This window comes from Lepisosteus oculatus, chromosome 8, assembly GCF_040954835.1.
Source record: "Lepisosteus oculatus isolate fLepOcu1 chromosome 8, fLepOcu1.hap2, whole genome shotgun sequence".
In the NCBI taxonomy this organism is placed as follows: Eukaryota; Metazoa; Chordata; class Actinopteri; order Semionotiformes; family Lepisosteidae; genus Lepisosteus; species Lepisosteus oculatus.
Genome location: NC_090703.1, coordinates 44,754,616 through 44,779,685, shown reverse-complemented (window position 1 = coordinate 44,779,685; position 25,070 = coordinate 44,754,616). Strand labels below are relative to the sequence as shown.

Here is a 25,070-nt window from a genome sequence, read left to right as displayed (position 1 = left end):
CGGCAAACAATGGGCACAAGGCCTACACCCTGGATGGGACACGATAGGACGCAAGTCCATCACAGAACATACACGGGCACAGACACGCACATACTCACACCGGGGGCCCAATGTTTACCCAAAGCCAGTTAACCCCCAGTTAGTGTCTTTGGACTGTTGGAGGAAACCAGTGCACCAGGCAGAAACCCAAACACGTGGAGAACATACAAACTCCACACAGATACCAGCTTGGGTTCTGAACATAGGGCTCCAGCACTGCAATGCAGTAATGCCAACGACAGTGCCACTATGTCTCCCTGCTACCAAGCCATGTCTGGGTAAAACATATGCCCAACCCCCCACCCACCTGTAAGTTTATATCTTCTGTTCTAACCAAAAAAAGGAAGCACCATCTCTGTGACGTGCATTACTCTTCTCTAAATACACTTGCACTTAAAGATCGTTTTTCAGTTCACTTTTTTTTGCAGCATGCAGGTGCAAAAGGGACTGCTAGATAGACTGCAGACCTGTTTAAGAATGATTATGACCCAAACTGTAAAGATAATGTTTCAATTTTATTGTTAACAGAGGAAGTGCTCAAACAGTTTTCTCCAAAGACCAAACCCTACAGTGACAGTAAGAGTGTGTGACCTTTGGAATCATCACTAGTTCATTATTTGTTCTTTTTTCTGTTGGAAGTTTTCATAGAACACTGCATCCATGAGCAGCTTTTAATTGTGTTTTTCAAAGCAAAATATGAAGAACCTTAACATTATCTACTGGGTGACGACGGTTAATCAACTTTCAGAATGCCTCTGGATCACTTGTTGAAGGTGATTGTTCTTGGCAGATCACAAGTTGGCAAAACTTCATTTGTTCAGCAGTATGTCAGTGGACATTTTAAGGAAGGCTACAAGGTCACCATTGGAGGTATGTGCCATTTTAGTATCATTTAATTGAGACATTTCTAGCTATTTCAAAATGTATTTTTTTAAATGTAGGGCCTTAATTCTGAATGACTGAATTAACAGGTAAAGATATGGAAACAATATTTTAAGTTTACAAAAGAGACATCCAACATGGATTTAGAAAGGGAAGATATTGTCTTGAGTTCTTTCAGTGCATAATGCTTAAGCATACAACATGATGTATTGAGATATTCAGAAGGTTTTAAGCCACATAAAAGGTTCATTCTTAACAGTATAGGAATCTCATGTAATTTATGTATATAGATCGGGCACGAACAAGAAACTTGATAATCTTAAGTGGCTACTTCCTCTAATTGAACAGAAAATAAGCAGTGGTGTACTGCAGGTATCTGCTTTAGGCTTGTTGTTCTTCCTCATCAATATCAACTATTGAACTCTAGTCTACAATTTAAATTTTCTTATGGTACAAAAACAGGGATTGTGGCAAATTAAGTAGAACAACCTTAATACAGTCAGTGGAGCATAAGATTCTGAGCTGCAGGAAGCCATGCTCAGCTACGAAATGCTACATTCCACAGCTGTTCTATGTTCATTCAAAAAAGGATGAAATTATAAATTCATTTTGTTATTAAACTACCAAACAAGTCAAAAGGCCTTCTCACATTTGCAACATTTATGATTATTTATGTTTAAACATTGTAAGCACACATTTAATTTTGTTAGTGAAGTACTGTTTTAAGCAGAATGCCAAAGGTTCATCTCTTCCTATTTCAATTTTCCTAGTTGATTTTGCCATGAAAACAATGGAATGGTCTGATGATCAGATAATAAGACTGCAGTTCTGGGACATACAAGGTATAATCATTACCTTTATTTACATATTATGGAAAGAATTTTGTTTAAAAATTAAAGTTTTTAATGAATTAGCATTCATATTATTTTAAAAATGTGTACTGCTTGTCATTAATCAACTGTTTTTTTATGATTTAATACCTCTAGATAAAATGCTATGAATATGGATCCAATGAACAATGAAACCATCTCATTTTCATTTTTTATCCCTTTGCTATGCCTTTTAGACTATTTTGTGGAATAATTAAAACTGGGGTAAAAACGTAATGTAAATATTGCTGCTCATGATATGGAAGCTGAGAAGTTATGTTATAGGACTGAGAAAAAGAGTTTTTGTTTTTTAATCTTGATCTACTGAATCAGATACAGCTTCAACATAATTCCAAGTAATTACAACTAAAAAGAAAAAAACCTCATGTGATTCAGATAACATCAGCACCCAGTGCAATTTTTCAAGTAACTGTATTATTGTTACCGTTTTCCATAATTTAGGGCAAGAGGACACCTTACCTATGACAAGAGCCTTTTACAAAGATGCAGATGGTTGTATTTTGATGTTTGATCTAACCAATGACAAATCCTTCAAATACTGCAAATTACTTAAACAAGCAGTAGACACCGAAATACCAACCAAAGATGGACATTCACTTCCTTGCATTCTACTGGGAAATAAGGTAATCGATTTTATCACATTATCTTTTACTATATTTAATGTTTTGATAATTGTACTAAAAGAACTCATTTCTAATTCCATGACCATGATTAAAAGTACAAGTTATTTTAATCTTTAAATTATTTTTTAATCAAAAGTACAATAATTTACCTTTAAAACATTATATTTTACAACATATTTTAGAAATATTTTAAGCTCAGGCTGCAAAACAAACTTTTGGCATAAGGACAAAGACATAACTATTAAACCCAACAGAAAAATGAGCCTATTAAAGCATTTGCTTTTATTTTCCTTTCCATGCAGTGTGACTTGACAAATCGAGTCATGACCAGCAAAGACGTAGCAGATCTATCCAACAGTCTTCAATGCATTGCATGGAAGGAAATATCAGTTAAAGAAAACAGACATGTTGAAGAGTCAGTCAGGTGAGAAAACTATTTTTATACTCATTGTTACTGTAACTAAACCACTTGTAATTTTGGAAATTTTCTATCACAGAGGAACTTAGTGGGCGTAATTAGCTTAAAAGAATAACTTTTTTATAAAAGTTAGTGTTGATCAGCCTGGTGTCTTCAACATGATACATCATACAGGAACGTATGTAGAATGCTAGTTTAAGACTATTTATTTTTCAGATGCATTTTGGAAGCAATAATGGAAAAAAGAACAGTTCCCAATGAACCGGTTTTAAACACTATAGAAGACATTCCAAAAACACCACCTCGTCATAGATCCTGCTGCAAAACCTAAATTGGCGTTAAAGACTAGAAGATGTGGAAGACCAACTTTGCTCAGTATTATTTGGTCCCAGCAGTGATCTAGATAATAGTCCTTCAAAGTCATGTCCCTCATGACAAAACAGAACATAAATGTTTCCTGGGAAGCCACTCATTCATCGCACTTTGAAGGTTATTTGCTCAGTGGTCCAAGAACATCATATCAATTACTCAATTACTTCAAATGACTAGGCTTGAAGAGGTAATAGTTTGTTCCTCTCGCTCTGCTGCACAAAAGACTTCACTTGCTTTCTCACATCATTTACAGCTTGTGGTCCTGGGGTGCCTTGTATTTTTAAGTGTTTTGTTTTTAAACTTTCTTTGTAAAGTAAAAACATGGACAAGATCAGATGAACTTCAACTGTGAGCTAATCAAAATAAAGAAAAGTTTTTTTAAAAAATTTGTCTCCATTCACACGAGACTAGGAAATGAAAATCTTTAATTCTTATTCTTGGAAGTGTACAAAGGACTGTGAAGAAATATTTATAAATATGCATGATGTCCAAATTATCTGCTCTAAGACCTATACTGTAGAACATTACTTATGATATCCTAGGAATAATGAAAAAGTTCCAGGGCAAAGATTTCCCTCCATACTTTTTCTGTAAAATGTAATGTTCACAGTTACATCGTTTGTCTCAGTTCTTTGATCAAACATTTGTTTCTACAATGAAGTTTGCATAGGTTATGTCCAGGTATTCCAGCTTTCTCCCACTATCTATAGACTAAATTTTGCATTTGTACATTACCCCTGACATTTGTCTGTGATGGACTGGCTACACCATATGTTTTCACAATGGAGCTTTCTTATAATGGGAAGTTATTTTCTACAAAATGGATTTGAAATTACACCCTAGCACCATCTACTGACAGAACAATATACTGTGCCTTAACCCACCAATATTACAGAACTACTTCCTGGAAAGAAAATCCAAGATTAAATGCCAGATAAATGCCAGATAGCTGGTGATCACACTTTTTAGACTTTTAAATCTTGAGCTCTCCAGGATTAGGGCTTGAAATGTACAATCTAAAGGAGATCCAACATTAAAAATATTCCAGTATGATTACTAGAAGATTCAATCAAAAATATCAAGATGTCAAATATATCAAAAGATCATGCCATCTCTTCAAAAAAAAATCACAAGTAGAACAAGGCAAGAGACATTGGGAAGGTGTTTTAATTCATTTAAAAAATGCAATGGACAACAAATTTTACAGTAAACCGACAGGAAAATACATGTATATCAATCTACATAAGGGTGGGTTTGCTCTGGTGCTGGAAAGTCTGTATCAAACCTTAGTTCCTGGGCTAATGCAACTCACTACTGGATTGACTGGACAAATTTAGGTCTCAACTCCTGATATGCAGCCTTAGAGATCTGAACAACCTACAAACCCTGATCTACTCCATAGCATGTTTTATTAAAATAAAAAATAAACCAAGTGAAAAATTAATGAATTTGTAGTCCATACCTGTTGTATTACAAATTTGAGGTTTACCGATATTTTGCAGCAAACCCGTACACCAGACAACATATTCCAGTATATAAAAAATTAAAAAAGGAAAACTCCCAGAAGACTGTAGAAAACTTAATAAATGCAAAGTGATGCACCGCAGGTATGATACACCCACACTTAAAAAAAAAAATCTATAAAAAAACTAAATACAAAAAGTTGTCACAGCAATTCTGTCCAGTCCTCAATATTTCCGACGTTTGTTTGGACCATAATCAGCTGCACCCGGAGCTCCTCGAGGAAAAATGCCTGGAGTGCCAGGCATGGCACTGTTCCCAGCTGCATCCATTGGGAAGCGCTCATTGTGCTGAAGGAATTTTCATGGGATTACATCCCAGTCACAGCAGAGGAGGTGTGAGGAGGGGGAAAAAAGGGAACAGTTAGTTGAAACATCAAACAAAGGCTTGAAGTAAGTGTATAAAGTCAGCAGTCATATTAGCATATCTAATATAACTAGAAAAAAAAAGCCATTATGAATTTCACCAGCAAGCAATTTAAGATTTGTTAAAACCTCCAAGGCTTTTACCAAGTCAATTATGTTTAGTTCACCATTGGAAGGCAATCTTAAATTGCATCTCACCAATCACATTGCAAATAAACCTATTTTGAATACCTAAAATCAATAAAACATTTTTGTTGATTCATGTCTGGACATTTATGAAGATTCCATGCACAACAGGCTGAGCTGGAATTAGTCTCTCGCATGTTTTCAAGGAACTTGCAGGCTTGCAGTGACATTAGCAAGCGATGCACTGCTGCTCTCTTAATCAGTACTAACTCTGCTGAAAGATGAATGGATCAACAGGTGGACATGTCTACACATTTTCTCCCAAGTGGGGCCGGTGTTGAAACAATATAGCCATGTTCTTTATTTTTTTAAATTGCTGGATTTATCACAGAAAATGCATGAGGTCTGCAATCCACTGGCTACCTAAGCAACCTAAGAGCCAGGTCAGTATGGGACAGCAAAGCCGCTCACAGTGGACTGTCCAAACTGGGAGCCAGTATGCATGTACCTACACAGGCTGTCCTTGGTTTCAGAAACTGTTCCGCAAGTCAAATATTACTTTTACCATTTTACACAGATGGCAGCAGAATCCCATTCTATGCATTGCATAGCTTAAATAAACATTTTTGTATTACAGTGAATACACCATTTTGAAATGTAATGTATGATAAACTGTGGATTAAATAGGCTGTAGGAATAAAAACAAAATCTCATGCATTAAATAGTTCAATTTACTAAAACGCTAAGTGGCTATAAGACATTTTCACTTACATATGAAGTCATGAACATTTACTCAAATTTGAGTAAGACATAGCGACTAGATGTAAAGTCAAATTTCCATAAGTGGAGCTTTTACATATCCCGGGAAGCGCCTATATTCAAGAATACGGATTTACAAGGCATTCCTTGAGTAAATGGTAAATGCAAGTCCTATATAGACCTGGGATCGAAAGTTATTCTGACATTACCATTAGAGGCGCTCCTTCTGGAGGAATGCTCCCAGCTCCAGGTGGCACAACACCCCCACCCATTAAATTTCTGTTCATGCTCATGGCCTGCCCTAAAAAAAAAAAAAAAAAGAATTAAAAAGTTAGGACTTTTGCAACAGATACTAGAGAGTAGAAGAAATAAAAACTTTAAAAGGTTTTGGAGTAAATGTGATACATACCTCCCATATGCATTCTCATCTCTTGTTCTCTCTATAAAATGAAAGTACAATATTGGTTAAAAGGACATTAAACTATTAAATATCAGTTTAAAAAGATATTTTGTTCTCCTCTGGACAAATGTACCAATTACTTACAGCTCTTGAGATGTTTTAGAGATCTATACAACCTGATCTATACCATAGCATACATGTTATTGAAATAAATTTGAACAAATCCATCACTAGCATCTTGTGTCTAAAATAAGCCTTCATCTTTTTGTCAGTTCCAAAAGTGAAACTGCAATCGTCTAGACCTTAAAAGTAATTTGTCTGCATGTGTAATGCTCCAGTTTTCATCTTCAATATATAGCGTCTACACCTGGCAAGGACAGGAAGATGTAGGACTAAAGCTTCACGGCAAACTTAGCTCTCTGGACTAATGCATTGTGTGTTGGAATACTGATATGAAACAGACCCTATCCATACATCTGGTTTCTCTAAAAGTACCTTACTAGGTGGATTACAAGGAGATTTCAAATATGGCAGGTCGGTTTCCAGTACGAGCAATACTGGCTGATGGGCCTCCTGTCATCTGTAGTCAATCTGCTATGGCTCAAATTTCAACAAATGAAAAAATGATTTCTAGGAGGTGATGCTTGTATACAGCCTGCTAGCTGATCAAAAGTCAAAGACTCACATTTTCAGGAAAATTCCCCTTAAAGCCTTCCTGCTGTCTCCTCATCATCTCCTCCTGCTGCATCCTCATCTCCTCCTCCCTCCGGCGCCGCTCCTCCTCCTGTCGCAGTTCCATCTGCTTGCGCTTCTGGAGCTCTTGGTTATGGAGCTCCTCCATTCTCCTCAACTCTTCCTGGCGTCTCATTAGGTCTGTTCGCGACAGAGTGGAAGACGGAAGATATGGAATTGTGGGTCCTTTCATTTTCTTTCCCCTTAAGACAAGCATGTGTTCTGAATGCCCAAGTGCAAAAAAAAAACTAATCTGTCTGGGAAATCACCCAACATGGGGAAGCCACTTAAAGAAAGGGCAATCCGTTACGAATGTCCAGATGCATGTGCAGCAAAAAGCTTACAACACAAACACAATGCAATCACACATAACATCCAGGTATAAGACCCCTTTAAAAACTCAAAAAGGCAAAGCAGCAAAAAAAAAACGTGCAGCAGCATCCCATGGCTTACCTTGTCTCATCAGCATGACCTGATGTTCGTGTCGAGCAGCTTCCATCTCGGCCTCCAGCTTTTCCCTGGCATCTTTGATGTTCCTTTCCACCTGATCGTTCTGCTGCTTCTCCATGTCAATCAGAGCCTTCCACCGCATTGCATACTCGTATTCAAATGTCCCAGGCTGGGCAAATCTTGGTGGCTGCTCTCGCTCCCTGGAAAACGATGGATGCACAAATTAAGGACATGGCGCAGAACAGAAATATCAGATAACCCTTTTGCTCTTTTTTAGAAAACTACACAAAGCTTGCAAAGGACCATCATGCTTTTTAAAATAAAACTTCAGGATTTCTGCTACTATCTTGCACTCCAAGGAATTGTATGTTAGTTAACGCAAACAAATTCACAAAATATAATCAACGTCTCAATTCAAGACCAAACACGTTTAGGACGTACCTTTGGCTACCCTATTCTATCGATATTAAGGCCTATTTTGTGTTCTTGACTACACTGTACACTATAGGTATAAATCGAGCTAAGCAATTCATAGTCAAAACCATTTACTCACTTGTGAAAATTCTGATTTTTATTTATCGTTTTTTCTGGCAGACCTTCGTCATCATCACACTGCTCCATTGGTTCCACTGTCACAGGTCTTGGAAACCTAATCAAAGATAATTCAAAGCCTGCTTTGACAGTCCAAAACAACTTTCTTTCAAACATCAAGGGGCTTATCATACTAGCACATCATAAGTCAATTCCATTCTGGCAATTAAAAATACAGAGACTACAGAACTATTGCATCTTGTTGTTTTTGTTTGAAGTTCATATTCATTTTTTTCAAGGGTAGCAAGAGTCTCCAAAACAACACTTAAGCTGTGTGCTGAGAATTCAACAGACAAAATCCCCACTAGGTCATATGCACAAGATATCACATAATTGTCTTGGAGTCTTGCACTCACTTACTGTGAGGTTTCTGGTTGATTTTTCTAACAGGTACAGGTCTATGTAGCTTGGCTCCTTAGCATTTAGCCTCTATTGTATCCATTTCCTAGCCTATTTCAGTTCACTGCGTGTTCCCACTATTTCTCTACACTTGATAACAGGGTTGTAATATCCCCAGCGCTCTGCAACACTTCGCCAAACTGAATCGGGGACTCATCCAAATTTGATATTAAATCTAGAGTGAAAACTTTAGAAAAAGGTATTTTTTGCAATCATTTTACCCAACATATTTGCTTTGTTTTCAGCTTTGCAATTTGCAGGCAACTATTTCACATAACATAACACTCTCTACAGGCCCCAATGACCTTTGAAGCCTGTGTCTAAAACCCACTAGCTACTGACTCTGGCATTTCAGCACAACACCTCAACTCTAAAACACCACGCTGAGGGTAAATTTTGTTTCTGCTGGTCTGCACTACAATTAAAAAAGGGGATGGGAGCCATATGCTGGAGGGGCAAAACTTCCTAGTCGTTTCAACGTCGGAACACTGGGATGCTTTTCTTTCCAAACTGGAAGTACAGTATATGGAAACAAAAGACATGAAAGTTACTTTTTAAAACACATTCTTATGCCTCTGTCGCTGCTTCCAAGTCCTCTCATTACATCCTACCAAATCAAAACTACATACAATTACGGGGATTTAAGAGCTAGTCGAATGTCTGTGGGCAGTCACCTGAAATTTGAGCCACAAAATAGCTGAAAAGGGAAAGAAAATGACTTACGCTGTCAGCAGAAATGCTCCATCTGCACATCTGTCCAGAGCCTTCCTTGCAGCCGGCTTGGCTGTAAATTCCACAATCCCTTTTCCAGTAGGCCTCCCCCGGTCATCGACTATGACAACGGCCCTCTCTACCTGGCCGAAGATGGAGAAAGCCTCCTCCAGGAGCTCGTTCGAAATGAACTGAGGCAGGTTTCTGACCGTGAGCGCGGCACCGTGGGTGGCAAACCGAACTCGCAGCTGCCTTCCCCTGAATGGAGTGTCGTCGAGCTCTGCTTTAGCGATCTCAGCCAACGTCCGGGTTTCCTGCACACACAAGGCGGAGAAAAAGAGCAGCCTTAATATAAGTTTAAAGCTAAGATTCCTTTAGAATACCACTAAAAGGGTTGCCCAAAGTTACTACTGATGCCTTCTAGGCTGGTATTTCTCCCAGTCAAAACTAAAAAGCTAATAAAAGTAAATAAGTGAAAAACACAAAGAAATATCAGGCAACTCGATTTTGAATTCCACACCATTTTGAATTCGCAAGGCGAATTTCAGTATCTACCCACCAGTCTTATAAAGCCAAAGCTCCGTTCTTTGTTTATGAAGATCTCAGATGGTTTCCCATACTTCGAAAACAGCTTCTCCACATCCTCTTCGGTCACACCGACAGGCAGATTTCCAACAAACAGTCTGCTACGCTGGGTATACACCTTCTTCTCGCCGGGCTTCCTGAAGTTCTGGATATCAATCGTCAAGGCAGAGTCTAAAAGGGTGCAAAAGGAAAAGATTAGCAAGTTAAAGACTTCCGACAAAGGGCCATTTCCAGGTTGAATCCATACAAGAAATCCTGACTTGTACTGTGCTGCTCGCTGCTCTCCGCATGCTGTCCATTGCTGTTGGCGTTCGCTCCCTGTTTCTGGTGCTCGTGCCAATGCTGGTGTCTCGGCGGTCCGTGATTCTGCTGGTCAGGACGGGAACCCCTGTTGCCCTGCATCCTTCGAGGAGGAAAAAAAAACACACCAAAAAAAGGTTAATTTCTACTCGCAGGAAATCACTTTTGTTTTCGGCATGCACAAGCGTGTTATCCCGCAGTCTGGCAAACCATTCCAAGGCGAATATTGTGTTGACCTACCGTTACAAGGGGTCCTTCTGAAAGCCATCCCAAAATACAGGAGAAACAGGACACAACGGATTCTGCCAGACACGCGTGTAACTATAGTAATCAAACGCAGACCAAGCTTTGAGATTTGAGATTTTTGTAAGGCGCGCTAAGGCGCGCCTCAATTTCCCTTCGGAATCAATAAAGTTTTATCTTATCGTAAGGTGAAATAAGAACAAAGGTACTTCTTCCGGTGTATTGGCAGTGAAAAACAATATATTTCTACCTATGCTTTAAACCTCCATTTGTTCTAAAAGAAATAAGGTATGGGAGCATAACACCGTTTTTCAATACCAGAAAGTGCTTTTGTTGGAAACTTCATTGGATATGTATACCGTCAAAGCGCCACAAAAAAAATACACAGGGTTCACTGTTGCTTCAGATACACACGAGCAGGTAGCTACATTTCGAAACATCCCCGCGCATCATTTCGTGTGGAAAACTACCATCAGAGAACCCTGACATCCGATTTTACTCGCAATCGGAAAGCACATATAATTTCCTTTTAAAACGCACAAACCTAAGCTCGATTTAACATTCACAGCTTGCCCCTACAACCCCCTACGCAGCACGGTATTTCCTTTTGTACTCCACCGAATCGAATCCGCAAATTCTAATGGAATTTGCTCAACACACACCGTTACGACTTACCTTACCGCGTAATTAACACAAATATCTTCCTATGGTAGAAATGTAGTGAAAGTAATCGAACCAACCGGCCTACACAACAGCAAACAGTAAAGAAAGAAACGCGTGCCCCTTTCCTTCGGTAGAACTGAACCAGCAGTGAAGAAAAACCAAGCGATTCTCTTCTCGTGATTGGCTCACGGAGTTCGAGGAGGTTATCTGATTGGTAACTATGGACGTCAATCATTACTATGACGCGTTTCGATTGGGTATATTTGTGTCATTCAAGACAGTAAATAATATGACCGCCCCTTTAGAGATGCCATTGGCGGAAAGCCGTTTTTTTAAACATTCAGACGGCCATTTGATTGGATGAAACCTGTCCGGAAGTTTATCTCAAGCTTGTTTGAGAAAAAGAGACCTTGGGCTTTCTCGGTGGTTGCTGTCCTAAGAGTATTGTTTTCACTAAACTTAGTTTTAGCGTTTTTAAGGAGTCATAACACAAATATACTAAACACACTTGATTAGTTATGGCGTAACCTTCTACAAAATACAGGAACAACACGTTTTGAAAGCCGATTAATATAATGGAACCGGCTTTATGTTTTTTTTTTGTTTGAACGTTAGAATTGGATTGATGTCCCCAATGTGCTGAAAGGTTGTGTTTTTAACTGTTTCACTAATTCATCAGGTCGTAATCTGGATTTATTTTCAGGCCTATATCTACTAAAATAGACCCATTAAATTAAATGTGTTATATGTTAGTGTAGGGAGTCCTGACGATGAAACACAACAGTAAACACGAACCTGCAGCGTTTCGTCTTGCAGGCACGTTTTTTTTTTATTTAAGACAGATCACAAAGCCATACACAACGTAGTATAGCCAAAACTGTAATACAGAGAGGATTTCCATTAAAAACAGTGACATTGAAATATCTGGATAACAAACACAGGTGGCGGAGTACAACAGTCCAGTGACCATAAAACAATCTGTACTCGCTGCAAGGTGAAGAGACGTATCCGTAGACTTGGTGCAAAATGGGTTTATATGCTAGCGTTATTGTCAAATGTTGCTATATTTATATTTTAACTACCCGTTTTAACGTGAGACTAGTTCGTAAGTGAACGTCCTATTGCAAGCATGTGGAAAGAAATAATACAACGGAGAAGTCCTATTCGCATTTAGAGCAGCCCGTACGGACTCGATCCTCCCCTGCATTGTCAATCAGCAAGCTTCGGCGAGTGGAAGTTGGAAATTGAGGAAATAGACACAGACAGGATCAGGAGCCGGTGGGTGTTTTCGAAAGTGGCGTAGGTAATCTTACTAATATTGAAAACGTTTTTAGATTATCGTGTTGCCTGTTCTATAGTTTTAGTCAACTTTAATTTCTGCCTCTGGTGTATCAAGTTTTCTGTTTTCGTCAAATAACTACAGATGCATTTTTATCTGTTCTTGTGCAGTGCATAATAATGGCGGACTTTGTGCAAACTAGGCTTGAATTCCGACTAGGTGAATGTGTTTTAAATACTGCTTGCACTATTTCCCTAAATTGATTATCTCTACGTTGTGCACACGCGGGCCAAAGCTTTCCATTTTATTCTCCTTATTGAATGAATAATACTGAAAGCGACCACACGAACGTTAAATTGTTAGTAAACGTATGTGCTTTTTACTGATTGAAGTGTCAATGTGTTGTATTTGTAGGGTAAGATGCATTTTTAAGTTTGGACTCCGGTGGCATTAGAATTGGACCTAGCGAGTTGACCAGTACGTGAATGTCAGTGCAGATATGTTTTGTTTATTACGAGGAGCGAAATCGAAGAGGTAATCACATGTTGCACGGGGCTTAATGAGCAAAATGTCATTTTTTAACTGATCCTCACACACACCGTGTAGTGAGCACTGATCTTTTACATAGCTAACGCAATTGGCGCGAATCTGAGAATGCATCGGAGTGCAGAGTGAAATTGATGGAAGTCACATTATGTTGATGCATTTGGATGCACACACAAAACGATTAGGGGACATTGCCTTATTTATTAGACTGGGCACTGGGGGAAGAAGGGGGGAGGATAATTGCAAATCCCAATGCAGTTGAATCCAGTCCGATGTTGCCATCCAACCCGCTCAACGTGAGGATGGCCAGCAGAGAGCGATGGGTATCGCGAGGTTTCGTTGCCTTTAGTCCTATTACGGGCCAATGAGAGGGGAGGGCTGGGAAAGTTGCCTGTTTGCAGCACAGCAGAGATTGCTGCAAAAGGTGCTCGTTTTTAAAGGCGCAGACCCACCGTTTTCCACCATCATTTGGCAATCAGTGAAAATTTTATGTACGCTCGCCAATTTATAAACGGGATCAATTTTTGTTTTGCGAGTCGTGCCAGGTAAATACTGTAATCAAGAGGCTGTATATGCCCGGCGTGTGCCATTTTGATAGAGAACCTTGTTTAAAGCAGGGTTTTTTTTTTATTTGAAGAGCAAATTGTAAAAAAAAAAATGGAGTTCCAAAATGTCTTCTTCAGTTTATGGACTCTTTCTTTGGACTACCTATGAAAAATGCAAAGAAGTTTGAAATTTCACTGATTGTAAGTCGTGATGGTTTGAAATGTAGTTGGAGTTTTGGCTTTGAAAAAGTTACTGTGCGCTAAACCCACGTTTTTCAGGTTGGGGCCTGTAGCTAACAGCGTTTTCCCTGTTCTTTTGCAATATCTAGGAGAAGCGGTGCTAGAGAACGAAACGGTTCTTGGTGCACTTTCAGTTACTTTCCCCCACGTTTTTTTTAATTTGCACCCAGTTGATCTTTACATTTTGTTCCCGACCCAGGTATTTGTTTGAGTATGTGGAGCCTTTTCTTAGTTCCATAAATACAGGAGTATATCTAGCTTTTTTTCTTCTTGAAGCGTGATGCGATTACTTTGTAAATCCAAGTCCTTTCCCAAGGGTTTGAGTTATGTATAATGTATGAATGGCATGATATTAGATACAGTGATAGATCGGTTATTGATATAGTTTAACATATATACGTGGAACACGTTGGGGTTGATATTCTCGCCATTTTCATTTTAAGGTAAGCAAACGTGTGTGTTGTACCTTGCCACAGAATTGTGAGAGCCAGATGATGTGTTTACAAACGAGGGTTAACGAGCAATAAATATCCTGCTTCGTTTGGGGCTGATCGAGGAATCGCCTCTGTATTCACTCTTCAGCTGTGGGATTTTATGTGTAGAAGCGGTACACTCCCAGTGATTTACATTTCTACTAAGGCATCAGTTTGGATCTCTGTATTCTGTTTTGCTGTAGAGGATATTTTCTAGCTGTGCGTAGTACATAAACATATTCAACGTACCCATCTGATAATTTCATGGTTGATTGTTTATTTTGTTTATGTATTACAATTTGATTCTCTTAAATATAAGTAGATCACAACATCTGAGGCTAGATATGATTCCTTACAAAAACTTTGGTGCTGATCAGCACTGTGTAGCATTTACATATTTCAGTCTTACCTCTGAAGGTGTAGATGCCTTTCAGTTCTGTAACGCAGTGCAAAAGCCTTTCATTGCAGTTGATAAAATGTCAGAGCTTGTAAATTTTCTTTGAAACAGGTTAAGCTTTTTTTATTCTGCACATCCCTTTTCTTTCCATCATGATTATTATTGCAGTTGTGCTCCACGTCTCCTGTTTCAACATCTTCTCGGGTTAAAAGTGTAAACGTATCGGAGGGGACCGATTTGAGTTTAAAATCCCGTCATTTCTTTTTTGACACACATTTTACAGTACCGCAATCGTACAGATTATTGTGAGTGAAGGATTAAATAAAAGATCGTGCGTGGAACTGGCGTCAATTTTTGTGACCCTGTTTTGTTCTGTTCACGCAGTTGTTGCTGAGAATGGATCCCAGTGAGCTTCCAGGGCCTCTAAACTCATTCCAGCTGGCCAATGAAGCCTTGAGAAAGGATCTCCTGTCTGCTCCAACCAGCATGGCGGCCTCCGGAAGCGACTTAATGGGACTGGAGGAATACAGTTTTGAATCCCCCACGCCTGAGACGTCCACACTGACGCAGTCTGAAAGGGTCAGGCAAAAAACCCAGGACAGTCTAAGCATACTGGAGAAGCCCGACTCACTCGAGCTGTCTAAAACGCAAGTGGAGGAGTTTTATAACAAGGTCTTTCCAGAGCAGGCTGGGTCATCTTCCGAGCCCTGGCAGATAGAAGTGCCGAAAAGGGACAACAATGACCCTGCAACACCCAAGGAAGCAGAGCCGGGCGACGTGAACATGGAAAATGTGCAGCCCGAAACGGACCGCCGCGCAATGGAGTCCGAGCCTTTGCCTCCAACGGGAGACGAAGCAGATGCCGAGGCATCCTTGGAATGCAAAAAAGAGCCCGGAAATCCCGAAGAAGGACGTCAAACTCCTCCATCTTTGTCCCCATTTGTGTGTAATGCAGACATGCCTTTGGCTCCCAAGAAGGAGTCTTTGCAGAGGGACGATCTGTCCAAAGAACAGGAGCAGGACATGGATGTCCAAATGAAGAGCCCAGAGGCAGAAACTGGCCAAGCAAAGGATCCAGAAGAAGCAGCAGTTGCATATCCTGACACTTTAGCTGAAAACCAAACCACTAAATCGACTATAACTGAGAATCTGGCAAAGGTGAAGTCTGAAGTTGATGATATGGCAGCAGGTGGCAGTAAATACAAGGAAACTAGGGAAGACCAAGCAGAAACAGGAGAGATGGAAGGTGAGTGTGCACAGATCAGCAAACACTTCAGCTGCATGCTAGTGAAAGCTGGTTTCTCATTGTGGCTTTTATTCCGTCTGAGCTCGTACTTAACGTTTGAATCCAGATAATCAGCTTTATTTTTTGTCTTCTGCTTAGAACAGTTGCAGTTCTCGAACTTCTAAAACTTATTTGTGGCCATGAGCTAAAAACAAGTAAACCGAACCAACAGTCTAGAGTAAATTGAAGAGTTTCTTTAGTCAAGTCAAGACCCTGAGGGCAATTCAGTGGGAATGGAAACCAGCAGACTCTGGTTTCAGGAGGACCATTACCAGCGCAAATCGCCACTGGTTCTCTTCTTGATCTCAAGGGAGCGAAAGGCTCTGCAAAGTTTTGTTTCTCTTGATGTGTCAATGGCTTTATTGAATCAGTTATTGGGTGGCACATTGATGCAGTGGTTAGCTTTTCTCCCTCACAGCTCTGGGACCTTGGGTTCGGTTCTGGACCTGGGGTATTATTGGTGTGGAGTTGGTATGTTCTCCCCATGTTTGGATGTGGTTCTTTCCACAAACATGCTGATAGGTTATTTGGCTTCTGGTAAAATGGCTCCGGTGTGAGTGTGTGCGTGTCTGTGTCTGTGCATGCCCTGTGATGGCCTAGCGTCCTGTCCAGGGTATACCCTGCCCTGCAAGCTTTAGTTGCCAAAATAGACTCAGGTTCCCCTGCTATACTGTATTGGATAAAGCAGATAGAAAATGAATGGATGGATGAATAGGTTATTGGCCATTGATTTAACTGGTTTACAAATAAGATTTTGGAAAAAGTTGTTCACCCTTTTGCAGTTTTTGACTGCCTATTAAAACCACAATGCTGGGATACTCATGGACCAAAAGTGAGGGGTGTTGCTGTTTACAGTTCCCCTTCACTACAAAATTGTATACCCTGTTGGTACTTTTTAATGCATTGATTGTAATGTTTACCAAGTGTTGTGTGTTGCTGGTTTTCAAATTGTTTACATCATGGAATCTTATCTATGTTATACAGTGCTGCTTGAAAATATGTGAACCCTTCATCTTTCATATGTATTAGACAAATCTTAAATTTCTGAACTCCAATACTTAATGGAGAATATAATAATGGGCACACTTACAAAAATGCATATTGTTTCATTATTTATTAAATAAAATATGTACTTTACAGAAACTCAGTGATTCCTATGTAGAAAAGTGAACCTTTTAATTCAGCAAGCAGTGGCAGATTCTTTAGCAGCTAAGACAGAAACCTATCGTTAATAGTCAGTCTCTCACATCTGGGTTGAGGAATTTTTCCCCATTTTTCCTTCAAAAACTGATTCAACTGCTCCAGATGTGTTGACTATCTTGCATGAACAACCAGCTTCAGGTCTTGCCACAGCATTTCAATTGGGCTGCAATATTGTCTTTGCCTTTCCAAAACACAAAATTTCTTCCTCTTAATCTTTGCTAGATTTGCTGGAATGTTCTGGGTTATTTGTTATGTTGGAGGACCCTTTTTTCGGCTCAGCTGCAACTCACAGGCAGAGGGCCCAACATTCTCCTCCAGAATATTTGGTTGTGACTCTGAATTCATAGTTGCCTCAATGATGGCGAGTTGTCTGGGCCTGTGGATGGAAAAGCAGACCCAAATCGATGGCAGTGGAGCTAAGGTTATTTAAGTAGTAGGCAGTGTAAATTTTTGCAAAATGGGACATTTTTTGTTGAGGCCAAAAAAAAGGATCCTCCAGGTGGTCTTTTGCAAACTTAAGACGAGCAGCATTGTTCTTTTTCGAGAGAAAAGATTGTCTACCCTCCATGAATACCATTGCTATTCAACTTGTGTCCTTTTGTGGACACCAGCTGCAGCAGGAGAGACCTGGAGATGTTTGGATGTGGTCCATCCTTTTGAACATCCTGTATGAGTGTTCTTGTTGCTCTGTGGGATAGTTTTGAAGGATGTCTAAATCTAGGTAGAGTCTCCATTTGTAGACCATTAGTCTTACAGTAGTCTTACAATTTGTGGACGTACACCCTCTCTTTTAGAAAAGTATCCTTAAAAGAGGGATTTTAAAGTAAAAATGTAACATTTAAAGAACTACAATGGAGGATCACAAACTTTAAAGCAGCATTGTTTGTAACTGATATGCAGTATGTTTGTATATTTATTTACTTATTCATTTTAGCTAAGGAAAAAGATGAACCTGCAGCCTCAAGCCAAAGTGAAAACTCTTGTGATGTTTCAGACAAGCCACAAGAAAAGATGGTAAATCATTTATTTTTTTCTTTTAGCCAGTTGTGTATTGCCATGTGTTACTATGCTATATTTTTTATCCTCTATAAATCGAAACATGATGAAGCTTACTAGTTCATGCTGTAGTCTTGGTGAAAATATTTTTGATGTGTAAAATACAGAAATGTTTTTTCCCTAAATAGTTTTGCTAATGCCAGGGTTTTAATTATATATATATAAAAAATATAATTTTATATTTTTGAATATAGGCAGAAATTTTTGTTTTATGGGCCATTATTGTATTTGAACCTTAAAGGTTTGTGTTTGTTATTGAATCTGTGAAGGTCAGATACAAAATAACATGTTACAGTAAAGATCTGTATGATTATGAATGCTTGAATTACTTTGACAGGAATTTAGAAGAGCAGAACGTCTAAGAAGAGTAGAATCATTGAAAAGTACATCTCAGAATCCACTGATCATTTCAGATACTGGTAGGTCATTTTCATCAATACAATATACTTCTAGATTCTTTAACACTGAGTGCGAATACAAGGCCATATGATAATTCTTTGTCTGATTTCTCAGAAATCTGCACATCCAGGCAGCTATGAGTTACCTAAACTTAAACACACAGAAACTTTATAGAAACAGAAATACTTTCTGTTTCTATAAAGTGAAACAGAAAGTTTCACTTTATAGAAACAGAATGTGCCTAACTTGGGACTCTAAACTCTTGAGCCTCAATTTCTGGACTCTGTTGTGCTTAATGGAAATCTTGCACACTCTTTTCTGATTAAGTGAAGTAGTTTGGGTATTTTATAATACTCTGAAATTCAGTTTCCCATGCCACTTGAAAGTGGTTATTTTGTTGTGTTTTTAAAATAAAATCTACGAAATACAATATATTTGGAAGTGCGTTCATCAGTCACTTTACATTCGAAAATTGTCTTTCTGAAGCCCAGCTATCTGATGATGACTCGGATGCCATGGTGGATGATCCCAAAGACGAAGACTTTGATCCACACGCAGCCCCCCGACGCTCCCTGCGCACGCCCCTGCGAACTCAGAGGGTCATGCCCCCTCGGATTCAGAGGGCCCAGCCTACTGTCCACACGGCTGCCCAGTGCACGCCGGCGTCTCATCCGCCCAACACCGCGCGCGGGGCGTCGCACAACGCACCGCCCAGCAACACCCCCAGCCAGGGTCAGACACAAGGCACTCCCCACAGCAACGCCCACTGCCAGAATCAGACACCCGGCGCTCCTCAGAGCACACCGCGGCCGCAGACGAAGATGCACTGTGCCAACTGCAAAGCCCCCCTGCAGAAGGGACAGACAGCCTACCAGAGGAAGGGCATGCCCCAGCTGTTCTGTTCCTCTGCATGTCTCTCAGCCTTCTCCAAGAAACCCCCGAGGAAAAAGCCTTGCGTGTTTTGTAAAAAGTAATTATTTTTTATTTCTAAAGTTCCGGTCTACCTTTTTTTTTCCTTCTTTGTGTTATTCCAGGAAATACGTGCATTTAGCGGAAGAATAAGCTCAGGTTGCACATATCTTGCATTGTTTCTGAATGACACGTCTTTGTTTTTTGGCACAGCTCTTCACGTTTTAAATGATAAAATGTTGTCTTCCTGCACATTTGTACCTGAATAAATCTCTGTGTGGGTTTAAACAAAACCCAATATACACCCAAGTTGTACACACTTACATTTGTTAGCGCATTGTGTCGTCAGTTCTTAGCTGCGTGGTCTTTTAAACACTCTTATATGGATTTCATTTGAAATTGTTCAGTACATGTGAGATCAGAGGCAGTGGTAGCTGATTGTTACAAATAAACTCCCTGCCCCCAACATTTAGATATCTAGTATCCACCTTATGTCCATGTTTTGTTGAATATAACTTTGCTTTTTCTTTTTTTTTTGTATTTGCAGGGATATCGGGAATACTAAAGACTGTGTTGTTGCACAGACAGGGCCAACAAATTCTTTCCAGGAGTTCTGTAACAATGCCTGCCTTTCTCTTTATGAAGCTCAGTTTCAAAAGAGCACCCCACAGACAGTTGATCCTTCTGCTCCAAGGTGTAGCATCTGTCATAAAGCAGGAGAGGTAAAAACGAGGTTTGCTTGTCATCACAATTCCATGCAAAAGTGTTGCCTTTTCCCAGGCATTTGATAAAATAACTTGTGCTGCTTTTATCAAAAACTTTCAATTCATGAAAATGTTGCTTTTTCAGCTAAATGTGAAAGAGCCGCAAAACAGATTCAACCAGAGGTTCATCTGATTGCTATATGAACAAAATATGTTTTTGAACATTTTTGACTAATTGGCTGTATTATCTCTATATCTTGTATGCTTTCTTTGTGTGTGACCTAACATATGGTCTTGTTCACATATGTCTATGCCTAAAAGCAGTGAGTGAACACGCATCCCCATATCTGAAGCCATTTGTACTCGGCACAATTTGTAGCTGACTGCATGTCAACACCTTTAACCTGTGCAAAAGCGCATTCTCAGTATATCGGCAGCAGCTGTTCACTGTGCTGTGCTAAAGTTTACACACGCTTAGTTTGAGGTTTTAAGTGAAACACTGATAAAAGGTGAACATCACAAATTTAATTAAATAACCCTGAAGTGTTTTTGCCACTTCCTCCGGGTATCTTTATCTAAGATTTCAGATTTAGAAGAGATTTATATCACATGATTAACTTCAGTTATCGTTTTTTCTGACTGGTTTTCTTATTTTTCAACAATCATTATATTCTGCAATTGATAATGTAGTCAAATGATCAAAATATGAATCATTTTGATGTCTGGTGATGTCAAATCCCAGAAATATATATTGAAAATAGGCAAAAAGGATGCATCTTAGTTTCACATTGATTTCTACTTTTCCCTGTGTGCAGATATTAAAATGTAGATGTATTGTTAATTTCAATTTCCTGGCTGTTCCACCTCTTACCACTAAGTGTCACTGTTAAATAGTGGAATAATATTGGACTTCAGAGGCACTTGGATTGTCAACATCTAAGCTGGTTAGTTTGTTTATTTAAGGCATAAATTGTGTATTTTTAACATTCATGGCAGGTCAGTATGTTTGAGTGGAACTTTGAGCATCATTGTCTTATTTACTTTTAGATTCTACATGAAGTGAGTAATGGTAACATGGTTCACCACTTGTGTAGTGATGCCTGTTTTACCAAGTTCAGAGCTACAAAGGGCCTGAAGACTAGCTGCTGTGACAACTGTGGACTCTACATCTATAATAAGGGTTCCCGATTGGAGTACCTATTTCATGAGGGACAGCAAAAACGATTTTGTAATACCTCATGTTTAACAATTTATAAAAAGGTAAGATGGTTTTCTTCAGTCCTACAAAAAAATTAGAGAGGTAGAGGAAAAATGTAATTTATGAATATTGTTCAGTACTGTTCTTTTACTTGTTTCATACAAAACTGTTTCAGTTTTCATGTTTTTGGCAATGAAGCATAATAATGTGTTGTCTACTTTGTTTCAGAAAAACACCAAAGTCTTTCCATGTACATGGTGCAAGACTCTTTGTAAGAATTTTGACATGCTCTCAAATGTGGATCGGAATGGGAAGATGGTTCTTTTTTGTTCTGTTTGCTGTGTAATGTCATATAAAGTGAAGACCTCAGGACCTATAGGTATAAGAATGTCTTTGGATTACTTCAAACTGTTCGATATTTTAACATTTGATATTTCCTTCAGTTTATTTTGTAATTGAGTTACTGTATTTATGTTACTTATAGTATATTTTCTCATTATGTAAACAGTTTTAGTTGTAAACATTGTGATAGTTCATACAATGGTGTGATTTTTTTTCAGGGAGGATGCAAATCTTAATGTAGCTCTGACAGTCAACACAATATATGAGTAATAAACTTGCTTTTAGTTTGCAAGTTAGCTATAATCATTATGCAGGAATGGATCTGCAAAGAATTACTAGCATCTTCCCAGTATGATGAAGTACATGTGTTTTTAAGAATGTAAGAATTAGAATGTAAGAACATTGCTTTCTTAGATCTTTTCATCTGCTTTGTAATTTTTCAATCGACATTACTTCCAGTGTGTTTCATGTTAGGGATTTCAGCCTATTTTTTTTTAGTTTTATTTTAAGAAACAAAATTCCAAAGTTAATCATGCATAGCAAAGACTTTTATTCTTTTTGCTTAAAAACATACAGTATAACCCTAGAGATACTCTTAACAAGCTGATGTGAATTTTACAAGTGCAATTATAAATTATCTGTTTTTTTTTTCTCCTAGGTCCTGTAAGGCCGTGTAGCTTCTGTAGACGCAGTCTTTCTGAGCCAACATATTACAACAAGATCAATCGGGTCATTTATCAGTTCTGTAGCCCTACCTGCTGGACTAAATTTCAGGTAGGTGATTGTCTTCTAAAGTCAGTTAAAGAAACAAAACCCAATATAAAGACTATAACATCTCGTATAATTCAACAAGTATATAAAGAATTTTCATCAGGAGTTGACATACTAACCAACCTTGAGATATATATATAAACTGTTAATTTCCATATTTGAGTAACATTGGTTCATCAGGCCAGAGCTTGTCTTGGTTTCAGTGGAGTTAAGAGGACAAGAGAGTATGGAACTACACCCCCCACAGTGCTGGTCCCCATTTATATGACTGGGTGGACTGGGGCAAGTGGGAAAAAGTATCTCACTGTTGAGCAGGAACTCAAACCAATAACAAATATATAAAGCAATGCTTCCAGCATTTTGGGATCATTTCTAAACACTGAGAAAAAAAGCAGAGACTAGCAGGAGGATACAGGATACTAAAAGAACCTTAACCTCTGCATATGTGACTGCAAGAAACTATATATATTCTGCTATTCTGCCTGGCAAATACCCAGAACTGGAGCAGAGCAACATTTTGTAAGTTCATATTGCCAATGAAAAGAAATGATACATGGCAATTCGAGGGAAGACAATTTACGTTACTTTTCTTCACAGAAATTGCACCTTTGGAGTCATCTTCATAATGTTTCCACATTTTGTGATAAAAACTGACTTATGTACTTAAGCCTTTTTCTGGTTTTCCCGGTGTATTATTATGTATTTAAGAGCAACTTTATTCAATATCTTAATTATGAGACTATGTTAATCTTTTTAGGGTTTTTTTCTTTATTTTCTTTGTATGTACAGTTGTGCAGTATGTTTTTTTTTGTATGGTTGTGCAGTTCTTTTTCAACATGTAAATTAATTTTAAAATAATTGATTAATAATGATATCCTGCTAGTAGGATAAAAAAATGGAAACACCGGCATAAGTGAGGGACAGCAAATATGTTAAAAGCAAGGGCTTTCATACAGGTGTACCTCATTTGTTAACTAAGCAAATAGCATCCCAGGGTTCTCATGTATAAAAAAGCTGCACAGGCCTCCTTAATTATTATTGTGGCTTGTGTGACTGGAAGAGAAGACCTCAGTGATGTGAAAAAGGGATGATCGTTGGAGCGCATTCGGCAGGAGCGTCACTTGCTGATGTTTCGAGAACAGCCATGTCTAAGATGATGTCAGTGTGGAACTCTGAAGGAAAGACAATATCGGCAATTGAAAACAGTGGCTAGAAGTGCATGCTCCGGGATCATGATATCCTTGTATTAATTCAAAGTGCAAACCAAAACAGGCCAGCCAATTTCATCAAACCCAACAGCCTAGGATACCATAGTTAGTTTTCAGTGCATAAACTACTCATCACATCTTGCGGTGCACATATTGTGTTCCAGTGGTCCAAAGAGCACAGGCAGCGGACTGCCGAGGAAGAATATTGGATATCAATAAAGGATATTAAAAGATGTCTAAGACCATATTTGCCACCTCCTACAAGGCATGAATAGATTTTTTTTCTTGTAGAAGATTGGTGCCTTATCGCTTCCGCAAATTTCTATGTGCTGATTTACTCCATGTTAGGGAGCATATTTGCTGCACATGGTGACCCAACACTGTATTGAGTAACTTAAAGTTGGTGTTCCGTTTGTGTCCACTACTGTACCACATGTGTAATATGATATAGTCATCTAAAGCAACAACTATGTAAAATACAAGAATATTAATAGCAGGACTTAAGTCATTAAGAATAGACTTAAGAATAGCAAGTAAGTCATTTTCCCTCAGAAATTACTGTATATACGGTGTAGATTGTTCCCGGGGACAAAAGTAACTGTCCTATGGCACTCCTGAGGATTGTAATACAGTAAACCCTCATCTGCAATTTTGTCTGTTCTTATAAAGTTATTAGTGATCAATGTTTTCCTCATTTGTGGACCAGATTCGCTTGTGCAGTAGGAGAGTAATTGCAGCCACCCATTTGCACATCATCTCCATCTGCTGGATCTGCTTCACCCGAGTTATTCAGTTTCGATCAAGAAAGCATAAGTTGAATGTTGTGTGTATTTTCTATGAGAGTATTACCCTTTTTGTGAGTGTAATACTGCAAAATAAAAGAAACCTTAAATTCCAAAAAAACATAAGTGATCCCTTAAGTTAAAACACTCAGTTCTTGTGTGTTTTGCGGAAAAGGATAACAAAAATAATTAGAAGAAGAAAGCGAATTTGACTGCCAGTGCAGGTGAATATGTGGGTTGAACATGTTAACATTAAATTTGTCTGCCAGCTGCAGTTTAAAATCCTTGTTTTGCTCCTCCCTCACAAAGTCTACATTACAAGCATGCCTGCTGTCTATATTAATGCAGATAGACCTTTATGTTTAAGGTTTCTGAGGAAGATTAAGGACTTTGTTTCCTTGGTCTGTGTAAAGGGCACGATAACTATAGGTAAATAAAATGAAAGTAATATATCATGAATTATTGCCGATATAGTAGAATAGGTTACTTGTAGTAAGTTCCGCACTCTCCCTTATTTTTATGCCATTTTATTTATTGCAATGTATACTTTTAGCATCTGCATCAGTCTGGTGGTTGGCTGTGCAACCTGTTACTGTTTCACATAAGTTTTTTTTAATAAAGGCATCTACAACTCAAACCAAATTCCACCTGTTTTGGAATTGAT

The 25,070-nt window shown here is 38.7% G+C and overlaps 2 protein-coding genes and 1 long non-coding RNA gene across 11 annotated transcripts in view; 2 read left to right on the top strand and 1 right to left on the bottom strand.

Annotated features, from left to right (window-relative positions):
- Nucleotides 1-471: 471 nt before the first annotated feature.
- Nucleotides 472-3,610, top strand: LOC107077874 (uncharacterized). Its single transcript, XR_011190261.1, has 5 exons — nucleotides 472-909; nucleotides 1,692-1,763; nucleotides 2,253-2,434; nucleotides 2,737-2,858; nucleotides 3,069-3,610. It is a non-coding gene; the product is annotated as an uncharacterized lncRNA (long non-coding RNA).
- Nucleotides 3,611-4,373: 763 nt separating this feature from the next.
- nono (non-POU domain containing, octamer-binding) lies at nucleotides 4,374-11,228 on the bottom strand. Its single transcript, XM_006632833.3, has 10 exons — nucleotides 11,082-11,228; nucleotides 10,124-10,266; nucleotides 9,838-10,034; nucleotides 9,291-9,592; nucleotides 8,131-8,226; nucleotides 7,581-7,777; nucleotides 7,081-7,268; nucleotides 6,405-6,435; nucleotides 6,205-6,296; nucleotides 4,374-5,035 (listed from the first exon to the last, which is right to left on the bottom strand). The coding sequence occupies exons 2-10, from the start codon at nucleotides 10,263-10,265 to the stop codon at nucleotides 4,913-4,915; spliced, it is 1,368 nt and encodes a 455-aa protein (XP_006632896.1). The 5' UTR covers nucleotide 10,266; nucleotides 11,082-11,228; the 3' UTR covers nucleotides 4,374-4,912.
- Nucleotides 11,229-12,006: 778 nt separating this feature from the next.
- LOC102683182 (zinc finger MYM-type protein 3-like) overlaps nucleotides 12,007-25,070 on the top strand; it is a 32,680-nt gene continuing 19,616 nt past the window's right edge. For 2 of the 9 annotated variants that reach the window (XM_015351414.2, XM_015351413.2), the window contains exons 1-9: nucleotides 13,262-13,640; nucleotides 14,934-15,795; nucleotides 17,972-18,051; nucleotides 18,431-18,512; nucleotides 18,979-19,462; nucleotides 19,949-20,123; nucleotides 21,153-21,365; nucleotides 21,532-21,682; nucleotides 22,304-22,419. In XM_015351414.2, the coding sequence (XP_015206900.2) occupies nucleotides 13,581-13,640; nucleotides 14,934-15,795; nucleotides 17,972-18,051; nucleotides 18,431-18,512; nucleotides 18,979-19,462; nucleotides 19,949-20,123; nucleotides 21,153-21,365; nucleotides 21,532-21,682; nucleotides 22,304-22,419 (2,223 nt within the window). In that variant the 5' untranslated portion in view covers nucleotides 13,262-13,580. Of the gene's footprint in view, nucleotides 12,373-13,258; nucleotides 14,123-14,933; nucleotides 15,796-17,971; nucleotides 18,052-18,430; nucleotides 18,513-18,978; nucleotides 19,463-19,948; nucleotides 20,124-21,152; nucleotides 21,366-21,531; nucleotides 21,683-22,303; nucleotides 22,420-25,070 lie in introns of those variants that run through there. The other 7 variants (XM_069193487.1, XM_069193485.1, XM_069193484.1 and 4 more) reach the window with 7 other exon arrangements.

Excerpts from the sequence above, each read along its gene's own strand:
- nono (XM_006632833.3), bottom strand. The coding sequence starts at position 10,265 with ATGCAGGGCAACAGGGGTTCCCGTCCTGACCAGCAGAATCACGGACCG. Across the intron at positions 10,035-10,123 it reads CAGCGAGCAGCACAGTACAA|ACTCTGCCTTGACGATTGAT; the intron begins GTCAGGATTTCT and ends GCACCCTTTTAG. Across the intron at positions 5,036-6,204 it reads CAGAAGGAGCGCCTCTAATG|CACAATGAGCGCTTCCCAAT; the intron begins GTAATGTCAGAA and ends AAATTCCTTCAG.